The sequence below is a fragment of the Cyprinodon tularosa genome, unplaced genomic scaffold, assembly GCF_016077235.1.
Source record: "Cyprinodon tularosa strain WSP-4 unplaced genomic scaffold, ASM1607723v1 ctg30, whole genome shotgun sequence".
Lineage (NCBI taxonomy): Eukaryota > Metazoa > Chordata > Actinopteri > Cyprinodontiformes > Cyprinodontidae > Cyprinodon > Cyprinodon tularosa.
The window spans coordinates 3,547,233-3,573,971 of record NW_024039008.1 but is presented as its reverse complement, the minus strand read 5'-3'; the positions used below and the strand labels follow the sequence as shown (position 1 = coordinate 3,573,971).

Below are 26,739 nucleotides of genomic sequence, written 5' to 3'. Positions count from 1 at the left end.
ATACTTCTGTTACCTAGAAACAAAGATAAAATTAAAATGCATGCAGGCTCATGAAACTTTAAAAAAAAAACAAGAAAACTTTGTTTGGTCTGATAATCATAATTGTAGCTGCAATATTGAGTTAAGGTCAGAATTTGGTGTATACAACCATGATAGCATGGTTGCCTAATATTAGCACCTTGGGTTAGTGGTGGTGTAATGCTATGGGTCACATTTTCTTGGTACACTTTGGGCGTATTGGAATCAACTGAGCAATGTCTGAATAGCCCAGTCCACCTGAGTAGTGCTGCTAACCACAGTACCCTGCCTTCAGATTGCTGCTCCAGAGGTATAGTGCACCAAATCACAAAGCTAACGCAATTTAAGAACTAGGGATGTGTACCTAATAAATGGCCAGTGAGCATGCACTGATCGCATGGATAAAATTTGACTTTACTTGTAACAAGAATGCATCAGACTGCCATGTAATTTTATAGCAGCATCCCAACCAACACTGAAAGTCTGTAACCCGATCAATATATTGGAGTGAACCCTTGACAAAGCGGAGGTGACAGGCCACATAAGTATCTTTTAGTATTTGCCCACATACACACACATGCAGAGGCACATAAATACACATGTGGTCCTGAATACAGATGTATGCAAACATGCAGATAAATATAGACTTGAACACAAGCTAGGCATTAATATAGTTGAGAAGGCAGGATTTATTGAGCCATATTTCTTTCTCTTTTGATTAAAAACGTCTCCTTCTCATTGTGATTTATGAGCGTAAATAAAAAAAGGGAACGGAGGGCAGAGAGAGAGAGAGTCAAGAGAGATAAAGTGGGAGGGAGGAACGTGGGGGTAAGGAATGACATCATGCTTTTAGACGGCTTTTCTGCAAAACGGTGGCATCCTTTCACTCCACAGAGTGGGAGTGAACACAATTGGACAAGTGCTCTACTGTGCGGGGGGGAGTAGTGCGTTTGTGCCTGTGGAGTGAATCCAAACAGGCAAAGGAAGGTTTTGCTAGCATTTGTGAGTATATTTCCCAACATAATGATATGACCGAAAAGTTTGAAGAGAGGAAATATGTGTGAGTGTGTATTGCTTGAATAGAAAAGAAAAAAAACACAAAAAAAATATGCAGATATATGGAAGCGTGCGCAGGTGTTTGAGTAAAACAATGTTGAAAAGAACACTGTATTCCTGACATTTCACAAACATATCCACGAGCTGAAAAGGTTAGTTGCCTTAGAATGTTGTACACTATAAGAATTCAAACAAAATGATGTTCAGCAGCCTTCGATACATCAAAAACATCTATTTGACATCTGCTTGTCTATAATTTGAGATTTCCTTGAGCTGTATGGGAAGGAAAACCCTTCAGTTTTGCTACTCAACCTGCCAGGGAATCAAAGGCAGACATCTCTGTCAGAACATGATGGGGAAAAAAAATCAAGTGGTCTTCATGTTATCATAAACCCCTGAGAAAAAACAGAATGTCAAAACTGAGATGAAGAAAAATACTGCTGAAGCGTTAAAGGTTAAAAAAAACAATTTATCTCACAAATTACATCTACAAACATAAAGGCATCACATCTTGAGATGAAGACAAACACATAGATATCAATACCCTTCTCTCTCACTTATATATATATATATATATATATATATATATATATATATATATATATATATATATATATATATATATATATGTATAGTTTACTCAATGGCTCACTAACCCATGTAGTCATGTTGGATTTACAAACAATGAAACCCAAGGGGAACCTCCATGTTTTTTCTATTTCTCTGTGGAGTCTCATCTTTGTTTTGTCTCCTTAATGCTGCTCTGAGCTCATCTTAACAGGGAAATGGTGCAGAACAAATCCTAAGCATGAGTTGACAGGATGGGATAAAAGACTACTGATGCATCCTTGTTACAAACATGAGAAGTTAGGGAGGATAAGTCTGTGAAATGACACATCATTTGCAGAGGGGATATTCCAAATAATAATTTTTTAACCCAAATTCTCTAATACTACAGTCCTTTAAATGGTGACTAGAGGTGTAAAGAGGATATGAACATATAAGTTCAAAGCAGAATTATCCTTTCAAGTATTAGGGCCTGATCTTCAGAAGGTCTGCATGTTTTAAAACAGGTGCAAAAGTTTTTGTGCACACAGAGCATTTCTGCAAAGCAGGTGCAAAGTGATTTGCATTTGTAATTCAGCACACAGTGTGTTCAAACCATTTTTTGCTTGTGTGCCTTCATCAATATGCAGATCATATTCTAATGACCAAACTGTGCAAACTTAAGGGTGGAGGATATGCAAATGTGAAGATGTACCATGTGCAAAGCAATTTTTCAAATGGGAAAGGCAACTGTGGTGCAGCTTTGGTATCTTTTTGAATACTTTGTAAAATTCAATGCAAACTGACAAAATATCTGCTGTCATTTTTCCCCCATAAGAGGCATTGGTACAATGACAGAGGATGGAAAAATATTCTGTGTGCATGTCTATATATTAAACCATCATAAAAAAATAATAATAATTAAACCATGGTGTGTTAATAACAAAAAAAAAAAAAAAAACAGAGTATCAAAAGAGCCTGCAAAGAGTCCATGAAAGTGTACATCTCTTTGCATAATAAAACAACTCATGAAAAATGGCTATCTTTTATTTTATTTTAATTTTGTTTGCAGCACTTTAAGATAGGCAATGATAGTAATTATGAATAACAATAATATGTTAAAAATTATTAATATTACCTCCACTGGATTCAAAACTTGTCGTATTTTTATAGCCACTGTCAAACGGCCCACAGAAAACCTGATCTGCTCATCTTAACGAACCAAATTGGTTTGTATGTCTTAACATTTGTGCAGTAAACTTTGCATTCAGCATGTATGGAGCTTTAAAACTATGCTGTATTTGTTAGATAAAAGGGCTTTACTAAAAATGTTCAGTATGAATTCACAGTGTTGAATTCAATTTACGGTTAATGCCTCTGATTTTTACTCATCGATAGACGATTTTAAATTGTATTTAAGATACAACAAAATATTCTGAGTCGACCTCTACAATATAGATACAGACGTCACTGTGATCATGCTACTGACTAGGGGTGTAAAAAATAATCGTTTTGTATCGATGCATCGATCCAACAGCCAACAATCTGATGCATCAATACGTCCGCAAGAGTATCGATGCATGTTTTTTTTTCTCCTCCGGTCTATTTTTATCCATTTGCTCCTGGACGTAATTCTCACTCCCCTGCTGCGGTGGCGCTAAACCTATTTTGCCCTCCTACCTCGCTTCCTGGTTATACTCTTACAGCAGTGTGTTGCAGTAAGTTTGAAACAGACATTTTTGATTTATGCTCTAGATACGGCCAAGACGGTGAGGAAGCGGAGGCGAGTTTAGTCCGACGACGGAGGGACATGACGACCAAAAAGAGTGGAGATCCAGGTGGAAAAAGAGTCCCAGCGTTCTCGCGCAACTCGCTCTTCAAGCGGGCCCAACTTCATGAGTTGTTTTCCGCAATTTCGGTTATAAAAACAAAACAAGCCGGCCTCCTGTCTGCGGCACTGTCTGCGGTCCGCTACAATTTGGGAGAGTGACAGCGGAGCGTCTGTGGAGGGGGAGCGGACGTATGGAGCCGAGGTATTAAATTGGACTCATTGCACTGATTTTGTGCAGTATTTTTTGATGCAAAGCCTCTAAGAATCTATAACGCAGGGGCATTATTATTTTTCATTGAATAAGGTTTTAATAGGAATAGGTGGAGTACAACTTTTCTACTTCTGTTATTTGCTGTTGTTTCTAAAAAAAAATGCATAACGATATTACAGCTTTCACTGATTTATTTCAATTTTTAAACATTTTCTAGCCTGTAAGGTGTAAAAAAAAATGAACCAATGAATCAAATCGTATCGTGGTGTATTCTTGAGTATCTAAAATAATCGAATCGTTGGGTCAGGAAATCGATACTGAATCGAATCGCCATGATGGGTGTGATTTACACCCCTACTACTGACCTCATCATACTGTGTGGTGCAGTTACTTTCTTTTTCTGAAGCGAACATAGATAAAGTCCTTTAATTGCAATTCTTAGCTTCTAGGAGAATAGAATATTAATTTAATGACCATATGCTAACAGGGTACACACTATGGGCCAGTTGTATAATGAAAACACAAAGCAACCTTTGTGAAAAAGGTGTCTATGAAAAGAACTATGCATTAGGGAATTATGCCTCTTCTAATAATATCTTTTGTTTCGTAACTAAATTAATTCAATCCTGGAATAAGGAAATGGGGATGAGACAAACTCATAACAAAATGAAATGGAAATTAAAACAGACAGTATTACTTTACCATCCTGTCAACATTTAGTTTGAATTATTCTATTTATTTTCACAGTTGTTTTGCAATGTACTTTTAATTTATATGTGCCAAAGCTATTTGTTACTTAGGGTACTGGTGATGCAGAACAATGGCCACTCACACAGTGCTGAAGTACTTTACCATGGAGCAAAGGAGAGAACAAACGTTTTCTGGCACAAGTTGACAGCTGGCTGATGCCACACTTGAGTCTCTTGAAGAACACTGAAGGATACTCTCTTCACTTTTGAAATTGACTTAATTGCATCTTTCATTCTAACCATTTCTGGTTTCTTTTAACCTTGGGAGAGTTTTTCACTCTACAAGTTCATATTATACTAGCTTTTGATTTTTGTTATGCATCAGATTTTTGATTGGGAGTAGTTAAAAAAAGATTTGTCCATAATTTTCTGATGTCATACATACAGATAACCTGTTGTTCTCTGCTGTTTTTGGTCAACCTAATTAAGCAAATATAGTTTTCCTTAACAGTGGAGTTAATTTACACTGCAGTTTTCTAGTCATACTAACGACGCACAACACATTGTTCCACAGGAAGCTAGAATCAATCCCACGTTTTTTGGATTGCAAGATAAATAGTCCTAATTGGGAACCGTCACCCTCATATCCAAATACAGTTGAATTTGAAATTTTTTCACGTCTTGTAAAAACATTGCTTTACTTTTCTGCTCTTATAGAAACACATAATATAGATCTGCCCATGAAAACAAACTTTGTGTTTTTCACCATAGCAAATCTTATACATTTATCTCACAAATATGCTTGCATTTACTTCAGTCCTTCTTTTTCTAACCACTAATGCAGTAGAATGGTAGTCATTGCAAACAGCATACCAGGCAAACAAAAGTAAAATACTTGAATCTCATACTCACATGAGGCTTGAGAGCAGGTGAGCAGCAGAGATAGCAGCAGAATGGTCACATGAAGTAACATTGGCAAGGAGAGACGAGGAGCACCACTGGTGGCCATCTTGGCGGCAGCTACGGTGGGGGATATGGGGCTGAGGGATGCAGGGTGGGATGAATTAATGACCTGGCCAGGGAGCCGAAGCCCCAACTGAGCAGGGAAGTTTGAGGTCTTTGTGCAGAACTGCTTGGCACTCTAGAAAAAGAAACGGAAAGACAGTTAGTCAAACTTCAACCAATAAATGGAGCGTGAACCCCAAGTTATGATTAACGTAGGTTCTAGAACTGAGGTTTAAAAAGAAGTTTCATTTCTATATGAAATTTATAATACAGAAACCCCACTGTCTTCCCATCAAAATATGTCAGGAGCATTTCATTAAGAAATCTAGAAGTATTGAACTCTTGGAACAACAAGCTGAAACCGTTTGCTTAGCAATATGCATAATTCTGTAACATCTAAAGACTATTTCACTCAAGCTATTTGAGTTAAAAATACAAGTTTGACCTGAGAGAACTCGTACCAACAGAACATAACAATGTGAAACGCTGGTCCCAGCCCTTCAATGTTACTGACAGATAATTGGTAGTGAGGTCAAAAGATGTCAGTGACACAGTAAGCAAAAATGGCACATTACACAAACCTTTGACCTTTACATTTTCCAACAAGTGTCTTCTTTTATCAGCAGGTCATTCATTGTCCTGTCTTTTTCACAGTTTTAATTACCCGATCCTGTCAATATGTGCTTATCCAATCACACAAGTATTTAGTAATATTCCAGGCAAAGTCTATCTGCTTTGGTCAAAATGCCAAAAATCTCTCAATACAAATGAGAATTGGGGTCAAAACCTCCCCAAAGAGTTTTCGCGTTGATATGGCTGACGCATCACAGGGCAACCTATTAGTTATGTAAACCCTTTAATGACAAATGATTTCATTTAGTTCTACGAGATCCCGTTAAAAGAATATTAGACACTTTTAAAGATGCTGTATGGGGGACGATTTATAAAAATGCTATATGCTATTAATGACTAAAGTAGGAAAGTCTCTTTTAGCATTGTAGCTGCACACAGGATGAAGAGTACCAGAGTGGTACTCGTCAACTGTGACTCAATGAAGAGTGAGGCTGACTCTCAGGAAGAAATGCTTTTTTGCACATGGAGTGGTACAGAGCTTTAGTATAAAAAAGTAATGTGCAATTTATACAATGACAACCCAGTGGGTAAAGCTGCTGTTTTGTCAGTGCGGGTTGAAACATCTTAACCAACAAGACAGTTATATTTTCTCTGACTGCATTTTACTTGGTGTGGTTTGGAACATGTATAACATTGGTTGAGCTTTGCTGTAAATCGGCATAAATGTTAACATCACTTTGTCAATTTCAAAGTCCCCATTAAAGGCGGGTAATTAACAAAAAAACTCTTCGATAATAGGATACAAACGGTAAAAATGACAAATATATCACACAGTTATCAGAAGCACAATTTACTTTTGACTTTTTACAAGAACTCGGACATGGAACGGAGACCATAAAAGGCTAACAACTGGAAGCTTGCAAACAAATGATTTGTTCCGCCCCTATATGGTCCTACCCAATCACAAACCTCAACACTCTTTGGTGAGAAGTTGCTACAAAGACTAAAATTTTATGAAGTTCAAAATGAAATCAGAAGTGCAAAATGTGTGAGAAACAGTTTAAAATAAAACTTATTTGAGCTGTGAGAGAGAACAAGACTTTTAGCAGATAACAGTAAGGAAACACAAAGAAACAAAGAAACTGTTAACATTTAGTATTTGCATCGCTTGCAGCCACACTGATCTAGAATAGAATGTTGAAGAATTCACTTAGCCAGAATCCAACATTTTTCAGGAATTTAATGAATATACTTAATATCTTCGATAAGGTTAAAGATCATAAATGGACAAAAAACTTTATGAAAATATTGTAGCTGTTTTTTTTCTGACCTTTATTTTTTTTATCTTAATTTTTTGAGGGGGTTCTTCCAAATAGCAGAAAACCTGATCTAAATCACAGTGCAACCAAACACCTCAGACAGCAAGCATGAAAGTGCCCAACCCACCCACCTTCACAGCTTATGACCCACCCTCTATTTAACCTGCACAAATACAAAGCAGCATGCAGCTGCAGGCACACTGAAGATGAAACCACAAAACATACAGTGAGACCAAACAACAGCAGAAACTCCATTCACCTCCAAGCACTCTCTTTTCACATATGCAATCTAAACAGAGCAACTTGATAACACAAGACATGGGTGCACTTGTAAAACTGCAATGGGGGACAAAGAAAAACAACAATAGATCTTTTAAGGCAAATCATGCCAACAAGGAGTGGGTGTTATTCAGAAGCTCTGCTCATCTTTCACTTACAATACTACACACACGACCAACATGTGTGGGCTCTTTTCTGTGTTTTGCTTTTCTGTTTCTTCGCCTGGAGTGCAGGTGATGTCACTGGAGGATAGCACAGAAACATTCATAAAGAGAATACGGGAGTATCAAACCGTCTAAGGGTCTTACGAAATGATGCCCCTATTGTTCTGCCTGCAAACACTGCTGTAGGTAGAGGGAATTGTGTATGCCTGTAGGGAATTACTACATCTTTGCTCACAAGATGCCAAGGTTATGATTTATAGTCTCCCCCTCAGGGCAGGGCCATTCTCACCTGTGGTTGCTATATAAACTGTGCAACACAATTACAACTATTGTTGTTTAGCAGCCTCAACATTCATAACCTAAGGCCATGTGTGGGCTGTAGTTTAACCCTGCTTTGAGCATACAATGCTCAAAGATGCTTTCCTTCTCTGAAATCTAAACAGAAGACAAAGAACAGAGATTGGGTGAAAAATGTTTAGGTTATATTGTATCTATGTTGAGATTTTACAAATAACAGCTATCAAAAGCAAAGTAGAACTTCAATTTCTTTGAGCTTCTTGTATGTAAGCATGGGCCAGTATGGTTTTCATAGCACAATAACCTTAAGCAAAAATAAAAGATTTTTATGGTGCTATAATTAAAGCTCTATTGCATCCTCTTGAAATATCCGAATTAAAAACAATTTAAAAAGAAAGGAAATGACTGTTTAATTATGGGGTGATCTTCAGCCCAATCTCTATATTTATAAACTTTAATTGTCACTGAAGCAGTTTTTAGATAATTTAGAAGCAACAGAAATTACAAGTATGAACTAGAGGTAGACCGATACATTGACCAAGCGATATTTTGAGCTGATATAGTGTAAACAATCATTGTTGTTTTTTTTTTTGTATCAGTATCGGCTGATAGATGCATGTGTTTATGCTGATTTAATGCTGAATTTAGAATCCATGCCTAGAGATCAGCTTAAGCACATTCATTGCGGCTACATCCATTTGTTATCCATTGTTATTGGGATGTTTGAATTGATAAGAAATGTTTCTTTTTTTGTTTAAATTAAGTCATGTATAGCATTTATTATTATGTAACTATATCATATAAATGGAGGAATAAAAATGTAAAAAATTGGCCCAGAAAAAAAATATGCAGCACATATTCAGTTAGACTGAAATTAAAATAACCTGTACAGGCATCCACCTTAAGTCTGTTTTGGTTGATCTGGTATGAACAAATGTATACCAAGTGAGCAGCTAATGCAAAGAGAGCAATAGAGAAAGTAATAGAGAGATAGACAGACAGAGAGAGAGACTCCTTGAAAGCACTCTAAAAGTCTGGAAGCTCTTGGCAGTTTTTATATAGAAAGGAAGACCATTCTATATAAATAAAAGTGATAACCATCATTTTGATCTTGAAACCTTTAAAAGCATTTGCTTGTCTGAATGTTACACTCCGTAGCTGAAGGTTCATGGTGTAAATGATCTGGTAAGGACGGGTCAGACCATTAAGAACCTTAAAACCCCCAAAATAAAATTGTAAATATCAATCACCTCAATAACAGAAAGCTGGTAGAGTTACAACAGATGGAGTTATAGGCTTAGGATCAACGTTTCTATTGAATGTGGTAGAGCATTATAGGTATTTGGCATTCTGGTAAACCCTGACAAAAACTGATCTGCTGCCGCATTTATCTCAGGCAAACAACTAACACTCAACCTATACAGATTACAGCTTCACTGGGAAGACAGCTTTCCTTTTTACAGATAATCCAATAGCGATAGGTTGCTTTATGATAGCCAAGACAATCAAAAAATCACTTGAAATCCCACCGCAACCTGAAAATGGACAGTGTTGCATCACAAAATCAGAAAAGCCATTAAATAAATGAAATTGCTCATAACTGCAAAACATCTTTAAGTAACTGACTTAAAAAAAAACAAAAAAACTAAAGGCTGGCTGGAGTTATAGGACATTTTTTTATAATTTTCTAAGCAGCAATCTATCAAACTGCAGCTACAGAGTTTAATCATTGAGTGAAAAGCAAGTCAGACGCATTCCTCAGGCTAAGGTGCTAAAATGCAACATTAGCGTTGCCACATTCACTATAAGAACAGAGTTAAACAAAAGGAGATTAATCAAGTATGAAATGGATAATGAGAAAGCACTCTTCATCTGTAGATTAATGTGACTGAATGTATTTTTTAAAGTTTAGATTGATTGGTCATGAATCTATTTCCCCATATCAAACTTTTAACCCCGTGAAAAATGTCTTCCACTCTAGATATTAACCAAATGCAAGGCTCCAGTAATTACAGCCACAATTTCCACTGAGTGATGGCAGTCACCAGCTATCAGGGACTCTCACTTTGACATGGTCAAGCTTTAAATTCTGCTCGTTTCCTCATGCAATATTGATATTAATGCGTTTGATTACAGAGATTGAGAAAGCAGAAAGGAAAGGGGAGATGGGGAACTTTGCACCATGAGCATGAAATAAGTGCAGCAGCAGTAGATATAAAACTCATCTACGTGCACAACAGAATATAGACTCTGAATATTGAACTTATAGCTCACTTAACAGGAGAAAAGAGACGTGACTCGATACAACTCAATGTTTCCATCCAATCATGCAAAACTTAATGGGCAAAAAAGAAGACTGTTAGAAGCAGCCAGACAGGAAAAATGTGAAGGCATTTACACTAAGGAAGTCTTATCAACCTGAGGACCTGCATTAAAAATTCCTTTTATGAGATGAAAAGAAGTTTCACTTCTTATACAAGGTCAAAAAGTGCACGGTTCTGCCCACTGTGATATTAAACCTAAGTATGTGTTAACTGTAGTTTAAAAAAAAAATAAATAAATATTGACAGTTTTTCATATAGTCCAAAACTGTTTAGGCTTTTATAAATCTGTGTATTTTCTTTTATAAACGGAAAAACTTCTGAAGGTAACGTAACCACAGTTTTTAGGGTATTATCAAGCCCTGCCACTAACATTTTAATAAATAAGGACACTTTTAATCATGTATAGACAGACATTAGCTTCACACAATAGTGGGAGGAATTTAGAGTAAGGAAAGTTTGTAAAATTACTTGAAAAAAGATAGAACTTAGATTATTGCTTTTTTAACTTTGGGGAAAATTAGCTAACATAACTTTTTTTTTTCAGTTTCCAAAGGGAAGAAAAAAAACAAAAAACTAAAACTTCAATAGACAAAGTGAAGGCATATCAAAAGTTCTAAAATTTGCTTTTAGGGCTGAAAATATCTTTCAGCAAACTATTCCATTTTAATCACATTATAGAGAACATGCAATGTTTTTAAGGGCAAATGCTTATGCTTTAATGCATCAATAAGAACATGCATATGTTGTATAGATAATATTATATCTAGAACAATCAATGTGCTATATCTTTAACAGTATTATGAATTTATATATATTTTTAATGATAATCATTAATTTTAAAATATATTTTTTACATTTTAAAAGTGAGGACAATACTGTTGCGGTTAACAGCTAAAACAAAAGCGCAACACTTTACTTCACACTTCATTATCCTAAAATATTATAGAAATTAAGCATCACTTTAGATACCAGTGGGTTACCGTTTGTGTTATTAAATGTTTATGTTAAAATAGAAGTAGTTTTATTTCTATCTCCAAAACAGAAACTGGGATTTACCTGCTTAAAAAAATAACAAATAAAAGGTTAATGGCATAAATTATTTTTTGAATGCAACATAACTGACAATCTGCAATTATGGCAAAATTTGGACTACACCTACAAGTTCAGCAAAATGTTTATTTATTCAATATTTTTCAGTATCTGTTTTTTTATTTTTATTAAGTTTAAAAAAAGACAGGGTAATTTTCAGCCAAATGCTACCTTTTTATGACCATCCCTAAAACCCCATCTGCTATTTATGGTCAGCCTTTAGCTAATTTCTCTCACTCTCTTCTTTCACATTAGATTATGTTATTTATGCATCAGCCCTGAGTCATAGAGCTTTTACCACAACAGGTTTACAGCCTTTCATCAATTCCAACCCTTTGCAGAAAGGTAACACAGAAATGTAAGTATCCATATATCACCATCCATCTACCTTTCTATCTATCTATCATCTATCCATCCATCTATCCATGTAACCATCTCCTCTGTCATGCATTCATTTACACATCTCCATGGAAGTGCATGTAAAAATTTATTAGCATAAATACACAACAGTAACCCTAGTCTATAATATCTATTTGTTTTTCAATGTGCTAAAATATTAACCACACTGATTCTGATGGTTATCAATAGGCAGTGAATTCAATGTTGCATCCTCAACCCACAACACCTTTCTTTAGACTGACAATGAATTGGATTGTTACTAATTCACAGAAAAATGTTGTAAGGTTTAATGGACGACCACAGTCTTCCCCCTTTACTCTTTTTCTTACATATTACTTCTCTAGCTCATGCATACTAAAATGTACTAGCATTGCAGATGTTTGGGTGGAAATCACATGAATTTGCATGGAACTGCAAGACTATTATGTAAATTATGCAATGTTTTTTTTTTATGTTCCAGCTACACTGCTCTGCACTTCATGTTGTGATATGATGCGGATGTGATTAAAAACTTATTTGTGAAGGTCCTATGGATTTAAAAATACTTTTACAATTTTATGCAATTGCTCTTTGTCTGAAGAGCAAGAAGAGAGAGTATAACATCAGTTCTAAGATAAATTATCTTTGTGAAAGCTGCCCAGCTCATCTTAATTTTAGTCATAAATGGTAACAAACTAAACAGAATCTCAAAAAACATCCTCTAAGATAACATACTATGCCTACGCACTGAAAGGTCTAACTAACACCAGTACTCTTTAGGGTGGAGGTTACTGTGGGAAGAAGGCTAAAAGTTATCTCTGTTTTTGGAATCAATAAAGCCATCAATACTCAGACTGCGTGAGACTTCAGCGATTAACAAGAGGTCTGCACAGAGTGTAGGAGAGCTACTTTGTTTAATTATTTTGAGCATTTAAGCACTGTCTCTTATGGAATATGCTTTTTTTTTTGGAAATTATGGTTTATATTTTCATGGGGTAATGTCATCTTATGTCTACATTGAAAGAGGCTTAAACAAGGCTTGCCTTTACTACACTGACTTAGCCTTAAAAAGAGACTGCAGATTTTCTTGCTCTGGCAAACCCTTTTTGGAGTTCTTTCCTATGAGCTTTTGCCCTTGACTGTTCATTGCTCCCAAATCAACAAATAGTGTGTGACAGAAAAGATGCACCTTGTATCGGCCATCTGTTGTCCCTCTGCAACATCCATAAACTTTCTTATGTATCTGAGGAGAGTTTGGTTCATTTTATAGCCAAAAATTATTATCTTTTACAACTACCAAATGTTCTGCCATCCTCGCAGGAACTTGGACAAAAGAAAAAACAAACAAACATGTTTTTTCACAATTTCCAAAAGATTCAGGAGTTTATGAAACAATTTGGAACAATATTACCTCAAGCCTAGTGTATCCTGCCCCTCTTGTTTCCCCTCTCAGGTCTAACCCCGAGTTCGATCTGGAGGAAATGGGTTTATCCTGAACATTATGAGGCAGCACTGTCACCCCAATAAACACCAACGACTGCAATGCTTTTAGCAGAAATCCACCTCTGCTGAGGTTGAGTGCACAGCAGCAAGAGCGAGGGCTGTGTGGCAGAGAATAACAGATTGGCAGCTGGGAGGTTGGCTGACCACCTAGAAGTGGACTTTACTCCACAGACATTTTCATCTTTGGCTGCATAACCCTCCCTAACCTGATACTAAAAATTGTCAGGCAAATTTCATATATGCAAAGCAACACTAATAAAATTATTATTTCTGCCTTTATTATTTCTGCACTTATTGTGAACACCAACACCAGCAGTTTTAGAATTGCCCTGCTTAAGGTGGCTGCACGTCGGAGTACCTCTGCTAGCTTGACTCTGATATTCTTTTTTATGAGAACTTGAGTCCTTCCATTTTTGGATCAGAGTTTCTTTTTCTGATGTTTTTCACCTCTGACCCCATACAGTTTGCTTATCGCTGTTGGGTTGGAGTTGATGATGCCATCATACACCTGCTTCAACAACACCAATGCCATTTAGAAAAGGTAGACGGCACTGTAAGGATCATGTTCTTTGACCAGCGCATTTAACACAATTCAGCCTAAGTCACTTTGTGAGAAACTTCAGAAGACTCAGGTTGAAGCACCAATAATCACCTGGATCAAAGACTACCTTACAAGCAGACCACAGTTTGTTAGACTCAACTGTCTAATCAAGCAGTCCACAGCACAGGAGCACCACAGGGGATGGTACTCTCTTCATTCCTTTTTACTCTGTACATCTCTGACTTCCAGCACCAGACAGAGTCCTGTCATCTGCAGAAATACTCTGATGGCTCTGCAATCATTGGGTCCATCAAAGATGGACAATAAGCTGAGTACAGAGAGCTAGTGAACCACTTTGTGGCATGGTTTGGAAACAATCATCTGATACTCAAGGTCAAAAACACAAGGGAGTTGATTGCAGATTTCAAAATCAACAGGGTCAAGTTGAAACCTATTAAAATCATGGAAGAAGAAGTGGAGGTGGTTGGGGAGTATAAAATCCTTGACTTGAAAACTAGATTTGAGACAACTGGGAAGCCATCTACAAAAGGGGACAGAACAGATTGTACTTCCTAAGAAGCTTAGGTCCTTCGGCATTTGCAGCAAGATCTTATATCTTATATCAAGATGTTCTATAAGCAAGTAACAGCAACAGAGGTGATGACTTAAAAAAAAGCTAAACAGCTAACTAAGAGGGCCGGCTCTGTTCTAGTAACTCATCTAGAACCTCTGGAGATTATTTCACAAAGAAGAATTCTTCATAAAGTGAACATAATTATGAATAACAGTGAGCATCTTCAGAAGACTTTTAAAAAACAACAGTCTTCAGTAATAGGCTTCTCCAGATCCTTTGCAAGACAGACCACTAAAGAAGATCCTTCTTGCCTACAGCTATCGACACCTGCAACACCTGTTAAAAAAATAGTGTATGAGTTGTTTCAACATTTAATTTCCCTTTAGGATTAATAAAGTATTTTTGAATTTGAAATGAATTTGAATTGAGTAAAGTCTAGAGAAGGGTGATATTATCTATGACAGTATAATCTATTAAATCTATTAAATTAAGGAAAAGGTTTTAAGAAAGGAAGGAGATCACTAAATACAGCTCGACGTACGTTAAGAGGGATTTTTAAGAGCTGCGTTTATTTATAGGACAAGAAACATGTCCCTGTTGGAAGCAGCAGAATGAAATGATGTGAAGAGCGTGTAAGCTTAATATAAAGGGGGCAACTTTTTAAGAATGCGTATGGTGTGTTATAAAAGCAGGGGAAAAAAGAGCTGATGAGGATGACATCAGTTTCTGGCTGGATGCCGACAGAGTTAGACATCCATTGCACCGTCTGGCCAGCAGCTTGAATGCCCTTTAAATTGTACCACAGGAGAGGAAGAAAAGTTTTTGAAGGGCGACCGGGACAGATGGGGAAGCGCACTTCCTCGTCATTCTGAAAATGCGATGGCGATGGGAAAGGGGGGGGTTGGGATGAGATTATTCTAAGTGATCAAGTAGGAGGCAATGGAGGGAGAGCCTGGCAGGGCTGGGTATTCAAAAAATGTCTTTAAAGCTTGCTGCTTCATCTGGCAGTCCTAAAAGTAACATTTGCAGTGGATTTGGGAAGTTTCATTTCTAAAATGAGATATGTGCACTATTTTGAAACTGACACCTACACAGAGTGGTTGCTTCCATGTTACAAACTATCTTTTGGCTTCTTTAGATGCACAACATTTCTATATCCCACATTAGCCAAATAAGCATATTTCTTCATACTTCTTTTGGAAGTTGTTCCCCCCAAATCTTTGGAAGCACTTTTCCAAAATAAACAAAAACAGCAACGATATTTGTCCAAGGGAAATAAACTCCAGGTTTAAAATCTTGGACAGCATTCAATAAGGTTGCGATAAAATCTCCAACCACATGATTTAAGGATAAGGATATTGACTATTACCAAGTCTACGTTATGAAACACTAATCATTCGCTGTTGTTTTTCCATTTCATCAAATTTGTTTCAGCTGCAACTATACAAGGCTGGATAGTAAAGACTGTGTTTTAAGATGGATTTCTTTAAGACTGGACATTTTTCTTGAGTTCCTTAAATTTTGTGTATGAGGTTATTTAGAGGAGTTAATGAATAATGAATTATGACAAATGGCAGATAGGACATTAATGTTTTGATTTGTAAGTAGAGTAAATAAATATTTACAATTAAGTTAGCAAATAATAAAATCCAAACAATGCTATAGCAAAGATTTAGTTTATAATTTTAAAGGAATCTGGATGTAAATCGAAGATCTTTCAAACATCTTTTAGTTGAAATGTATTTCTTCTATTTCTGATGATAGAAAATAGCATGTACTTTTTTGCCAAATTTGTATAAGGTGTGTACATTGATAACTGGGAATGTGATAATATTTTACTACAAGTCTACTCTGACCACTACAGAGTCTGTTATATTTATTTTTCTAAATTTATACTTTGAGATAACAAAACAATTCTTTCTGCATGGCCTAGTTGTATTGACCGAGCATGTCCACAAACTGCTTGTTGGTCTGAATGACCATACTTATTTTTTAATGTTTTATCTTGCAGCATTTTGGGTATTCTGTATGAAAAAGTAAAATTGATAGAGGGACTGACAGGATGAAAACATTATTAACTTCATTATGATCAAACAATATTATTTATCAACTTATATTGTGAACTGGATTTGTTATCATACATAGAATATAAATTTGTTTAAAAAAACTTCAGTTTAAAGCATTATTTTTCTTTTCTTTTTTTGCAGCCCAGAGGCTCATCTCACGTTTTACTAAGTCCTTGACACAATTCAGATTGTTTAATTCGTTTAAACTAGTTCTGCGGCGATGACATTTTTTGGGCCTGATACCCATAACCGATACCTGGCTGTGCAGTATCAGGTGACAATGATACCATCTGTTTGAAATTGATGTGTGTGTACAACAACTGCGTGCTACTTGGATGTAAAATAATTGCCATCATGGCTTTGTCAAGCTGCTGCCTACCTTTGTGAAGCAGGAAAAAAATAGACTAATACAAAGTGAAGCCAGTAGAATTTTTATTGCCTACCTGCAATGGGTGACAATAGTTGAATAAACTTTTGTCTCTTAAAATGGTATAGGTGCCCTATTTGTTGGTAGCCGCTGATACTGGTATCAGCGGATACCAACAACACTAATTTAAACCAATAAGAAAGAGCATTCTGCTTTCTAATATTTACCCATAGTAAACTAGAACCATAATATACATTTTTAAATGTTGATCTCAGCCAGAAATAAATGAATAAATAATCCTGTTCTTTTTTCCATTATAATCTTTTAATCAAGTAAAGGACAAGGCTGTATCATTTTAAGTTTTTTTTTTTTTTTTTTATTCAAAAGCTTCAAAATTTCTTTAGTCCTGGCCACTTGGAAGTATGTAAGGGGGACAAAAACTCACATCTTCATCTGCAAAAACACAATCAAACAGACGCATCCCATAAAACACACATGTGTGCACGTACTAGAAAAGCAAACTCTTTTTGGCTCAGTTGATTAAAAATACCACACTCTTCACATGTGGTCATCTCTTTCAAGCTCCTTTATTAGGGGAATATATTGAAAATGGAGTTAATCCTAGTAATTTGCTTATAACACAAGGACAAAATCCCTTAAGCAGGCTACATAGTAGTAACCTCAATTCTCAATGCTGACTTTAGATAAATCTTTCTATGTGTGATTAGGCAAAGAGAATTTTCAGCAGCACTTCTTTTGCCACTACCCTGTTATTTACTGTGGGTGAAGAATAAGATTTGTCAGTGGATTTCTATATGTTTCAACATGCTAGAGGAGTCTAGACAATAAGGACAAACTGAATGCTATTTAAAATGTGTGAAATGATCCATTCAACACTGTTAAGAGTAGAAACTGACTGCAGCTGATTATATGGTTTCCTTTCCAAATTGGAATATAAACATAAACCCACGAGCAGTGCGGGTTGTACAACACAAATTTAGGTGGCTCTTTTGGGTTGGAGGTTTTGGGTTGTGTCAATACCCCAGTTAGTCAAACATTCACACTGCACCAAGAAACATTACAGACAAATGTATTGCCTGAAGCAGATGTTTTCTTCCTGACACTGAGTACAGTGCTGTCCCAACACCAGAACAACCATTACAGCCTTTGTCAGACCACTGCTTTTTACAACCACCTAAAATATTGAAGAACAGACCGCAAGAAAAGTGACATATTCCCTGACTTAACTAAATATTCATGTGTTGGACTTTAAAACACAATCAAAAGAAAAAAAGAAAAAGAAAAACCACAGAAAGAGACAAAAAGAGTTAACCAATGGCAAGCGGTGAAGCAAAAATAGCCCAGCAGCCAACCAGTGGTACTGAGTTTAAAAAAGGAAGCATGTACTAAAACATACCAAGCAGGAAGAGCCACAGACAGTTTCAGCTACATTATTTTTGGACAGCAGAACACAAACTATTTTCTGCTAAAAAAAGAAAAAAAATCCTAGAAGATTTAGATAGTTATCAGACGGTCCAATGAGAAAGAGAAAGTTCTGCTTTAACTGGACGAACATTACAGCCCCGTGGACTTCATGTGACCTGGATTTTGATGAGTGGCTAGCGGATGATGCTCGAGTGGAGGGAGGAATTCAAGTTGGAGGTTATAATGTTGCATGATCCATATTAATGTATCCCTCCACTGCAGCTTATTGAAACACTGAGGCTTTCTTGTGAAATTCCCCTTGACGGCCAGAGAAAGAGTTTGTTTGTTTGCAACAAACAGAGGGTTATTGTGGGAGACTGGCATGCATGTGGGCAAAAGCCAGAAGACGGGTGCTGATAATAAAGCGACTTGGTTCCAAGAAACCTGCTCCAAAGCATTGCATACAGTGGCCACATGCTGCTTCCAAACAGACTGGCCAACACCCCTTACTAATTCACTCAGTCTCTGTAGAATATAATTCCTTCTAGTATCCCTCCACCCTTTGATCCTTTTAAGAATCAAGGGCCTTTACTGTAATTATATAAACATATAAATTTTTTCTTAGACCCAGCCTAAAAAAAGCATATATAGTACAGAGAAATTAGTTAAAAACACTAGGAAAAGAACAAGCACTCTTAGAAGAGACTAAAAAATCTAAAATTGATAACATGTGTATTGAATGGGGTATATATTATTCCCATAAAGTGCACCTTGTGATGAAGCACTCTGACGATGACTTTGATTCTTTAACTTTCAGCAGAGATGTTTAGTGTCCGATTACAAGGGGACAAATGCTTTCAAAGCTTTGGGGAAAGAAACTGTTTCTGAGTCTATTTGTTTTGATGCAATGCTCCTGAAATTTGCGTCAATGGAAGATTGAAAAAAGAGTGCATTACCCAGGTGGGTGGGAAATATAGTGATGCGCATTGGCCCTTTTCTGGACTCATGCAGCATAAACCAAGTCCACATCCAATTGACAATATCACACAACCCCCTCTGCAATCTTTACCCCCCGTGCTAAATCCCTCCTCTTACTACACCAAATGACTTCCCAACCTCACTCAACCCCTCCAACACCCACTGTGCGACATCATTGTGTGCCGTTGACTTGAGAGTGAATTTCACAATGGCCCAGAGAGAAACTGGTGTTCAGAGGGGTGGGTGGTGTGTTAGGGTCAAAGTTGAGGGGTCAGACAGATGGTAAAGCTCTTTAAAAATTTTTTTTTTGACTCCAAACATTCCTTCCCGGCAGGGCATCTTTAGCTGGACATCAATCTCTGCCCGGCTTAACTGGTGAACTCAAGTTATTTCAGACCATATGTGGGTTTATTTATGAGTTACACTTATACCATGGCATGCATATAAAGTAGCTTAGATGGACTCCAAAGTACAAAGGTAAATTTATTCTTCAGAATTCAGAAAAAGATGAAAACAACACCCTGTTGTTAAGGGGTGGAAGGTGGTTGCTGGGTTTGTTTGTTTCACTGCCTGCAGAGCCCACACACAATCTCACTACTGGTATACTGAGTGGGGAGCTTTTGAGTCCTCCAACTAATGCATACAATAGACTCTTCTCTGTCCTACTACAGGTGCTGGTCATAAAATTAGAATATCATGAAAAAGTAGATTGATTTCAGTAATTCCATTTAAAAAGTGAAACTTGTATATTATATCCATACATTACATACAAACTCATATATTTCAGATGTTTATTTTGTTTAATTTTGATGATTACAAATGACAACAAATGAAAATCTCAAATTCATCATATCAGAAAATTAGAATATTACTGAAGACCAATAAAAACAAAGGATTTATAGAAATGTTGGCCAACTGAAAAGTATGAACATGAAAAGTATGAGCATGTACAGCACTCAGTATTTAGTTGGGCCTCCTTTGGCCTGTATTACTGCAGCAATGCGGCGTGGCATGGAGTCGATCAGTCTGTGGCACTGCTCAGGTGTTATGATAGCCCAGGTTGCTCTAATAGTGGCTTTTAGCTCTCCTGAATTGTTGGGTCTGGTGTATTGCATCTTCTTCTTCACAATACCCCATAGATTTTCTATGGGGTTAAGGTCAGGAGAGTTTGCTGGCCAATTAAGAACAGGGATACCATGGTCCTTCAACCAGGTACTGGTAGCTTTGGCACTGTGTGCAGGTGCCAAGTCCTGTTGGAAAATGAAATCTGCATCTCCAAAAAGTTGGTCAGCTGCAGGAAGCATGAAGTGCTCTAAAACTTCCTGGTATGTGGCTGCGTTGACCCTGGACCTCAGAAAACACAATGGACCAACACCAGCAGATGACATGGCACCCCAAACCATCACTGACTGTGGAAACTTTACACTGGACTTCAAGCAACGTGGATGAAGTGCCTCTCTTCTTTTCCTCCAGACTCTGGGACCTTGATTTCCAAAGGAAATGCAAAATTTACTTTCATCAGAGAACATGACTTTGGACCACTCACCAGCAGTCCAGTCCTGTTTCTCTTTAGACGCTTCTGACGCTGTCTGTGGTTCAAGAGTGGCTTGACACAAGGAATGCGACAGCAGAAACCCATGTCTTTCATACGTCTGTGTGTGGTGGTTCTTGAAGCACTCACTCCAGCTGCAGTCCACTCTTTGTGAATCTCCCCCACATTTTTGAATGGGTTTTGTTTCACAATCCTCTCCAGGGTGCGGTTATCTCTCTTGCTTGTACACTTTTTTCGACCACATCTTTTCCTTCCCTTCGCCTCTCTATTAATGTGCTTGGACACTGAGCTCTGTGAACAGCCAGCCTCTTTAGCGATGACCTTTTGTGTCTTGCCCTCCTTGTGCAAGGTGTCGATGGTCGTCTTTTGGACAACTGTCAAGTCAGCAGTCTTCCCCATGATTGTGTAGCCTATAGAACTAGACTGAAAGACCATTTAAAGGCTTTTGCAGGTGGTTTGAGTTAATTAGCTGATTAGAGTGTGGCACCAGGGGCCATCAATTTTGAACCTTTTCACAATATTCTAATTTTCTGATATGATGAATTTGAGATTTTCATTTGTTGTCATTTGTAATCATCAAAATTAAACAAAATAAACATCTGAAATATATGAGTTTGTATGTAATGTATGAATATAATATACAAGTTTCACTTTTTAAATGGAATTACTGAAATCAATCTACTTTTTCATGATATTCTAATTTTATGACCAGCACCTGTATTTTTTTCTATTTTCCCTCTGTATTTGACATTTTACCACAATGCGCACTAATACTGTTCAATGGTTTGCTGAGGGATATACTCAAAGGAGTCAGAGAAACAGAAGAAAACTTGTGAGCATTACCCTTGGTATTGCTCAAAAGTTTTGTGATTATCAAAACATATTTTAAAATCATATAAAAATAGCCTGAACACATGCAAATTCTACTTGTAATGATTTCATTTATTAAAGGAAACTTAAACTATCCAAACAAATCAGATCCCTTATGAAAAACAAATTGACTCTTTAGACCTAAAAAAACTTTTGAATCTGTGCAACTACCGACACGCATCTGAGCGAAAGGGCAATATTTTTAAAATGTTTTGAGCATGATAAGTATGTTTATGTTCAAGAGATAGCACTTTAAAACACCAAAAAATAATTTTGTATGTTTTAGCAGTTTAGAGGAGAACTTGGATAGATAATACTGAAAGCTGTACAAAACCTGTTTAAACATGTCATTTGTATAAGAAACACCTGCTCACAGCCTCAACCAGTCAGACACAATTAAATGGTCAAGACCAAGGAACTGTCGAAGGACAACAGGAAAAAAAATGTACACCTGCACTAGGCTGGGAAAAGTGAATCTACAATAAGCAAGAATGTTATTGCGAATAAATCAACAGTTGGCACGATTTAAAGAACGTGGAGGACCATTGACAGTTCCCCTCGATCTGGTTTACCCTAACCCCACACAAGAGCTCATCCTGTGAGGTCAAAATATTCATGAGAACAGTGAGAAAAAATCCTAGAACTATACAGAAGGAACTGATGAATGACCAGCAGATAGCTGGAACCAAGAAACAAAGGCTGTCATCAGTAAGACTCTACTCCCAGAGGGACTCATATAGTGTGCTAAGCATGTCCCCCTGCTAATGCTGGTGCGTGTCCAGGCCTGTTTAAAATGGCAATAGAGCATCTCAAGATCCTGAAGTTGCCTCGCTAGTTTTCAGACCTCAACACCATAGACAATTTGTGGAAGGAGTTAATAGTCCATGTTGCCAAGCAACAGCCCCAAAACATCAGTATTTAGTCAGCCACTGAATAAATACTGATGCCCACTGAATGTCTAGGTGATGGATAAGAAAGCCATGAGATGGATGCACTGGTGCAGTCTAAAGCTGGAGGTTAAAAAAACAGTTGAATGCATCATATGAGGAAAAAAACAAACTATGGTTTTAATGTCGGTGTCTGTGAACTACACAGAAATGAACAGTATTTAAAGGAAGGATGCAAATAAAAAAGATAGAGAGGAGATGGTGTTGAGTAAGATCGGGCAACAGAGAGTGGCCTACAAACAGTTGTTTGGGAATGGAACATGATGCTTAAGAGAACTTAGGCACCAATGCTTGGGCACTGTGACTTCTTATGTCCTTAAATCTCCCAGCTTAAAACTGAATCCTTTCATTTCAGTGAGTTGAACTAAACAGGCCAAAGATAACAAACAGGATCCTGGCTCAAATCTCAGAATAAAAGATCTGAAGACACTGTACTACACCAAAAGATTGAGCAAAGTCTCGTCAGATTTTCTTTTCTTTAGAAATTGTCTGGTGGTCGCCTTGGATTTACTTTCCTTTATGTTTTTAAGTTTAGACTCAAGGTCACTGACGTGGCAGAGTAAGAATAAATGTTAACTTATTTTGCCCAAAGAGTTTAACATTTTGTTAATTCTTTCCTAAAAAGTTGAAAGAGTTTAAACAAATAAAAGGTGAATGGAAATAAGGCAACTCTATTACCCCCAACTGTTGATATAGTTGTTGTCAATGGCTTTTTTGTTGAAAACTTAATGTAAGGACTTGATACTTTAAATTTCAGTAAGACATTCAGTCAGTTGGGTCATTCGCGCCTCAGTAGAAGATGCACTTGACACAGATTCTACAGGCCAAGATATTAAAAGGTCAAAGAGAGAGTTTTAATAACAAATAGTAAATAGTTGAGTATGGAATTGTGTTTCTATTGCAGCGGATGCTGTTACTAGAATATTTAGCAACAACCATTTCATGATTTAATGCTGTGCAGTTTTAGTTTATAGTGTTTTGTGTCTTAGAATATATATTTTGGTCTTTGAGATCAGTATAATCGAACAGAGAACACAACACAAAAGAACCGTGTATATTAGTATGCCATGGGCCTGTGTGGTGTAATAGTAAAGTGTAATCTAACACAAGGGTCTTAATATTTTCCAGGCTAAGAACCCCCAAACGGAAGGCGAGATGGAGCGGGGACCCCCTAATTATATATATTGTATGAAATTGTGTTATATCAAACTGGTCATATAGTCACTCTATTACAGATGGAGTAATCAAACGATAGAAATTTCTCCATGGGATTATTAAAGTGATTTCGGATTCCTGGTTGATGAGACAGGTGTTGTGAATGAAATGGTGCCCAGCTTGAAAGAGCTTCTGTGTGTCGCTGAATGTGTGCATTGATGACTGAAAGACATCTTCTGCCTCCATTTATCTGTTTACTACAGTGTGTTGAATTCAGGTTACCGTATTTTCACGACTATAAGGCGCACTTAAACGTCTTTTTTTTTCCTCAAAATGTGCGGTGCGCCCTATGGTGCGGTGCGCCTTATGTGTGTTGTAACTGCGACTTTTGAGACCACCTCATTGAGGAGATGATGAAAGAGTGGCTGAATGTAAGGAGACCAGGTGTTTTTTTTTCCACCCCTCACCATCGCTGTTAATATGTAACTCCATGCGTGCCCATCTCACAGCTGATGTGAAAAACATGGGGAAACAAATTAACGCTGCTCGACATCGGTGTGAACCGGACCCAGCAGGTGCAGCAGAAGCAGCGAGTTTACATGCAAAGTCAATGGTTGACGCGCATATAGGTGCAGCAAAAGGTCCCGCAGCGCATTTTGGTGCAGCACGTCGGGAGCGTTTAAGCATCTGAAGCGCCGCGCTTCTGCTGCTCGAGATGGAAAAATTGAAGTTTTGCTGCTGGACGCGCCGCATCAACCAATCAGAGAAGCCGATCTGGGAGCTGCCAGCGAGACAGACAGCGCTCTGATGACATATGATATTAACGCAAATGGAAAAGGCTGGATGGATGCGTGGCTGAGGCAGGTGTATGTGAGAAGACTAGGTGGTTTTTTCCACGCATCACCATCGCTGCGTGCCCATCTCACAGCCGATGTGAAAAAAAGGTGAATCAAATGAACGCTGTGCTCGCCGTTATCCCGGGGGTCTGACAAAGGAGCTTCAACCGCTCGACATCGGTGTGAAGCGGCCGTTCAAAGTAAGGCTGCGAGCGGCGTGGGAGCGATGGATGACAGACGGAGACCACAGTTTCAGGATAAGAAGGCAGCGCCGGGCAGATTACGCCACAGTTTGCGGATGGATTGTAGATGCTTGGACTAAAGTGTCTGCTGGCTCTGTTGTTCAAGCTTTCGCAAAAGCCGGCATTATTTCTGAGGAGCTGCGCTGCACGGAAAGTGACTGACAGCGAAGAAGGGGAAACTGGCATGTCTGATTTAGCGCAGCTGTTTTATTCAGAAACAGAGGATGATGACTTTGATGGGTTTGATTAATACTTTGTAATAAATACATGAATAAAGCACAATCATACTCAGTTTTGCTCCCGCTGTATTTTTCTCCCTGAAAACTTAATTCAACAGCATCCCCGGCGCGTCTCCTCCTCTTCATCGCGGTGGCTGGCAGGTGTTTTTTCATCTAAATAATCTAAATCTTGCAGCTATATTTGCTGTGATCAGTGGGAATAAAGTAGTTTTAATATGTTTTTAAGTGAGAAAGTCCACCTGAAAACTTAATAATTGCAGTCAGTTCATCCAGATTATCTATTTCTGTCGGAGGCGCTCAGACCCCCACATACCAGCGGTGCGCTGACAGCAGAAATCTCTTCATCAGCAGCCTGTAGGCTGGGCAGCCTGGGGTTCACCGCGGCTGCTGGCAGGTGTTTTTCATCTAAATAATTTAAACTGCAGGCACCAGGATACCGGCAATAAAAGCGAACATATTCCGTCAGCAGGTTTCAGGATTTTAAGTTAATTTAGGAGTGACCACAGCGCTGTGTCATCTGCGATGTGTTTGTCTCACGGCCAGCTGCCAGGTTTGATTAATACTTTGTAATAAATACATGAATAAAGCACAGTCATACTCAGTTTTGCCCCCGCTGTATTTTTAAATACGCAGTAGAGGTATTTAAAGGTAGTAGAGGACTTGTACCTGTATATAAAAAACGCGCCCTATAGTCCGGTGCGCCTTATGTGTGTGTTAAATACAGAAATGGGACACATAACTGAGACTGCGCCTTTTAGTCCGGTGCGCCTTATGGTCGTGAAAATACGGTAATGTGTATTTAAAGACATTTCAATTAGTGGAAAAAATTGCAGGGGGGAATATAAAAAAAACAAATTCTAATCGACCAAAACTTTCACGACCCCCATGCAGTACCTCTGTGGACCCCCTAGGGGTCGCGGACCCCTTGTTGAAGACCTCCGCTCTAAAAAGTTTCAAACTGCCAGCATTCACAAGAAAAATTTCATACATTCACCTTTTTAATCATGTATTCATTCAAACAACAGTTGTTTGAATAAATGATTGTATAATTGGAATCAAAACTTGGTCCCTCTCAGGTCTCTGCAGTGAATGATGGAAGTTTTTCACCACAGCGATAAGGGGCCATTAAGGGCTTATTAACATCAAAACTTTAGTGTGAAGTAATTTATGTGTAATTGTGAAATATCAATGTGCAGTGAACAAAATAATCAAAAATGCAAGATAGAAAAAAAAGGGTCCAAGCCATGTTGCCATACCACCAAGCTGCTCATCTTGTTGGCGTCTGACTAAATGCTGGCTTTCATTCAAAAGGAGGCCCATTTCTAATTCTATTCTCATTGCCTTTTTAATTTTTTACTTTAAGTCACACACCCTAAAAGGGACACAACACTTTAACTTGCCTTTATTTGGCATCGTGTATCTCCATCATTTGAAGTACTTTAAATATATATACATACATATTCCCTGGATTGAAAAAGTCAGTTGTATTTTCGCAAAGCCTGCCGGCCTTGAAATGCATGCAGGCTGGAATCCAAAGCTCATAATCACAGCTAAGGGAATAGGCAGACTTGAGTCACGATTCAAAGCAAGCAAAGAACACACGGGTAAAAGAGGGGAAGAAGGAAAGGATGGTAGATGAAGAGAACACAGCAAAGGGAATGGTTA

At 37.7% G+C, this 26,739-nt stretch overlaps 1 protein-coding gene across 1 annotated transcript in view; it reads right to left on the bottom strand.

Moving 5' to 3' along the window:
- ptprsa (protein tyrosine phosphatase receptor type Sa) overlaps positions 1 to 26,739 on the bottom strand; it is a 197,162-nt gene that overhangs the window by 134,816 nt on the left and 35,607 nt on the right. The window contains 1 exon segment of the mRNA XM_038291557.1: positions 5,264 to 5,492. Within this exon segment, the coding sequence (XP_038147485.1) occupies positions 5,264 to 5,360 (97 nt within the window). The 5' untranslated portion in view covers positions 5,361 to 5,492.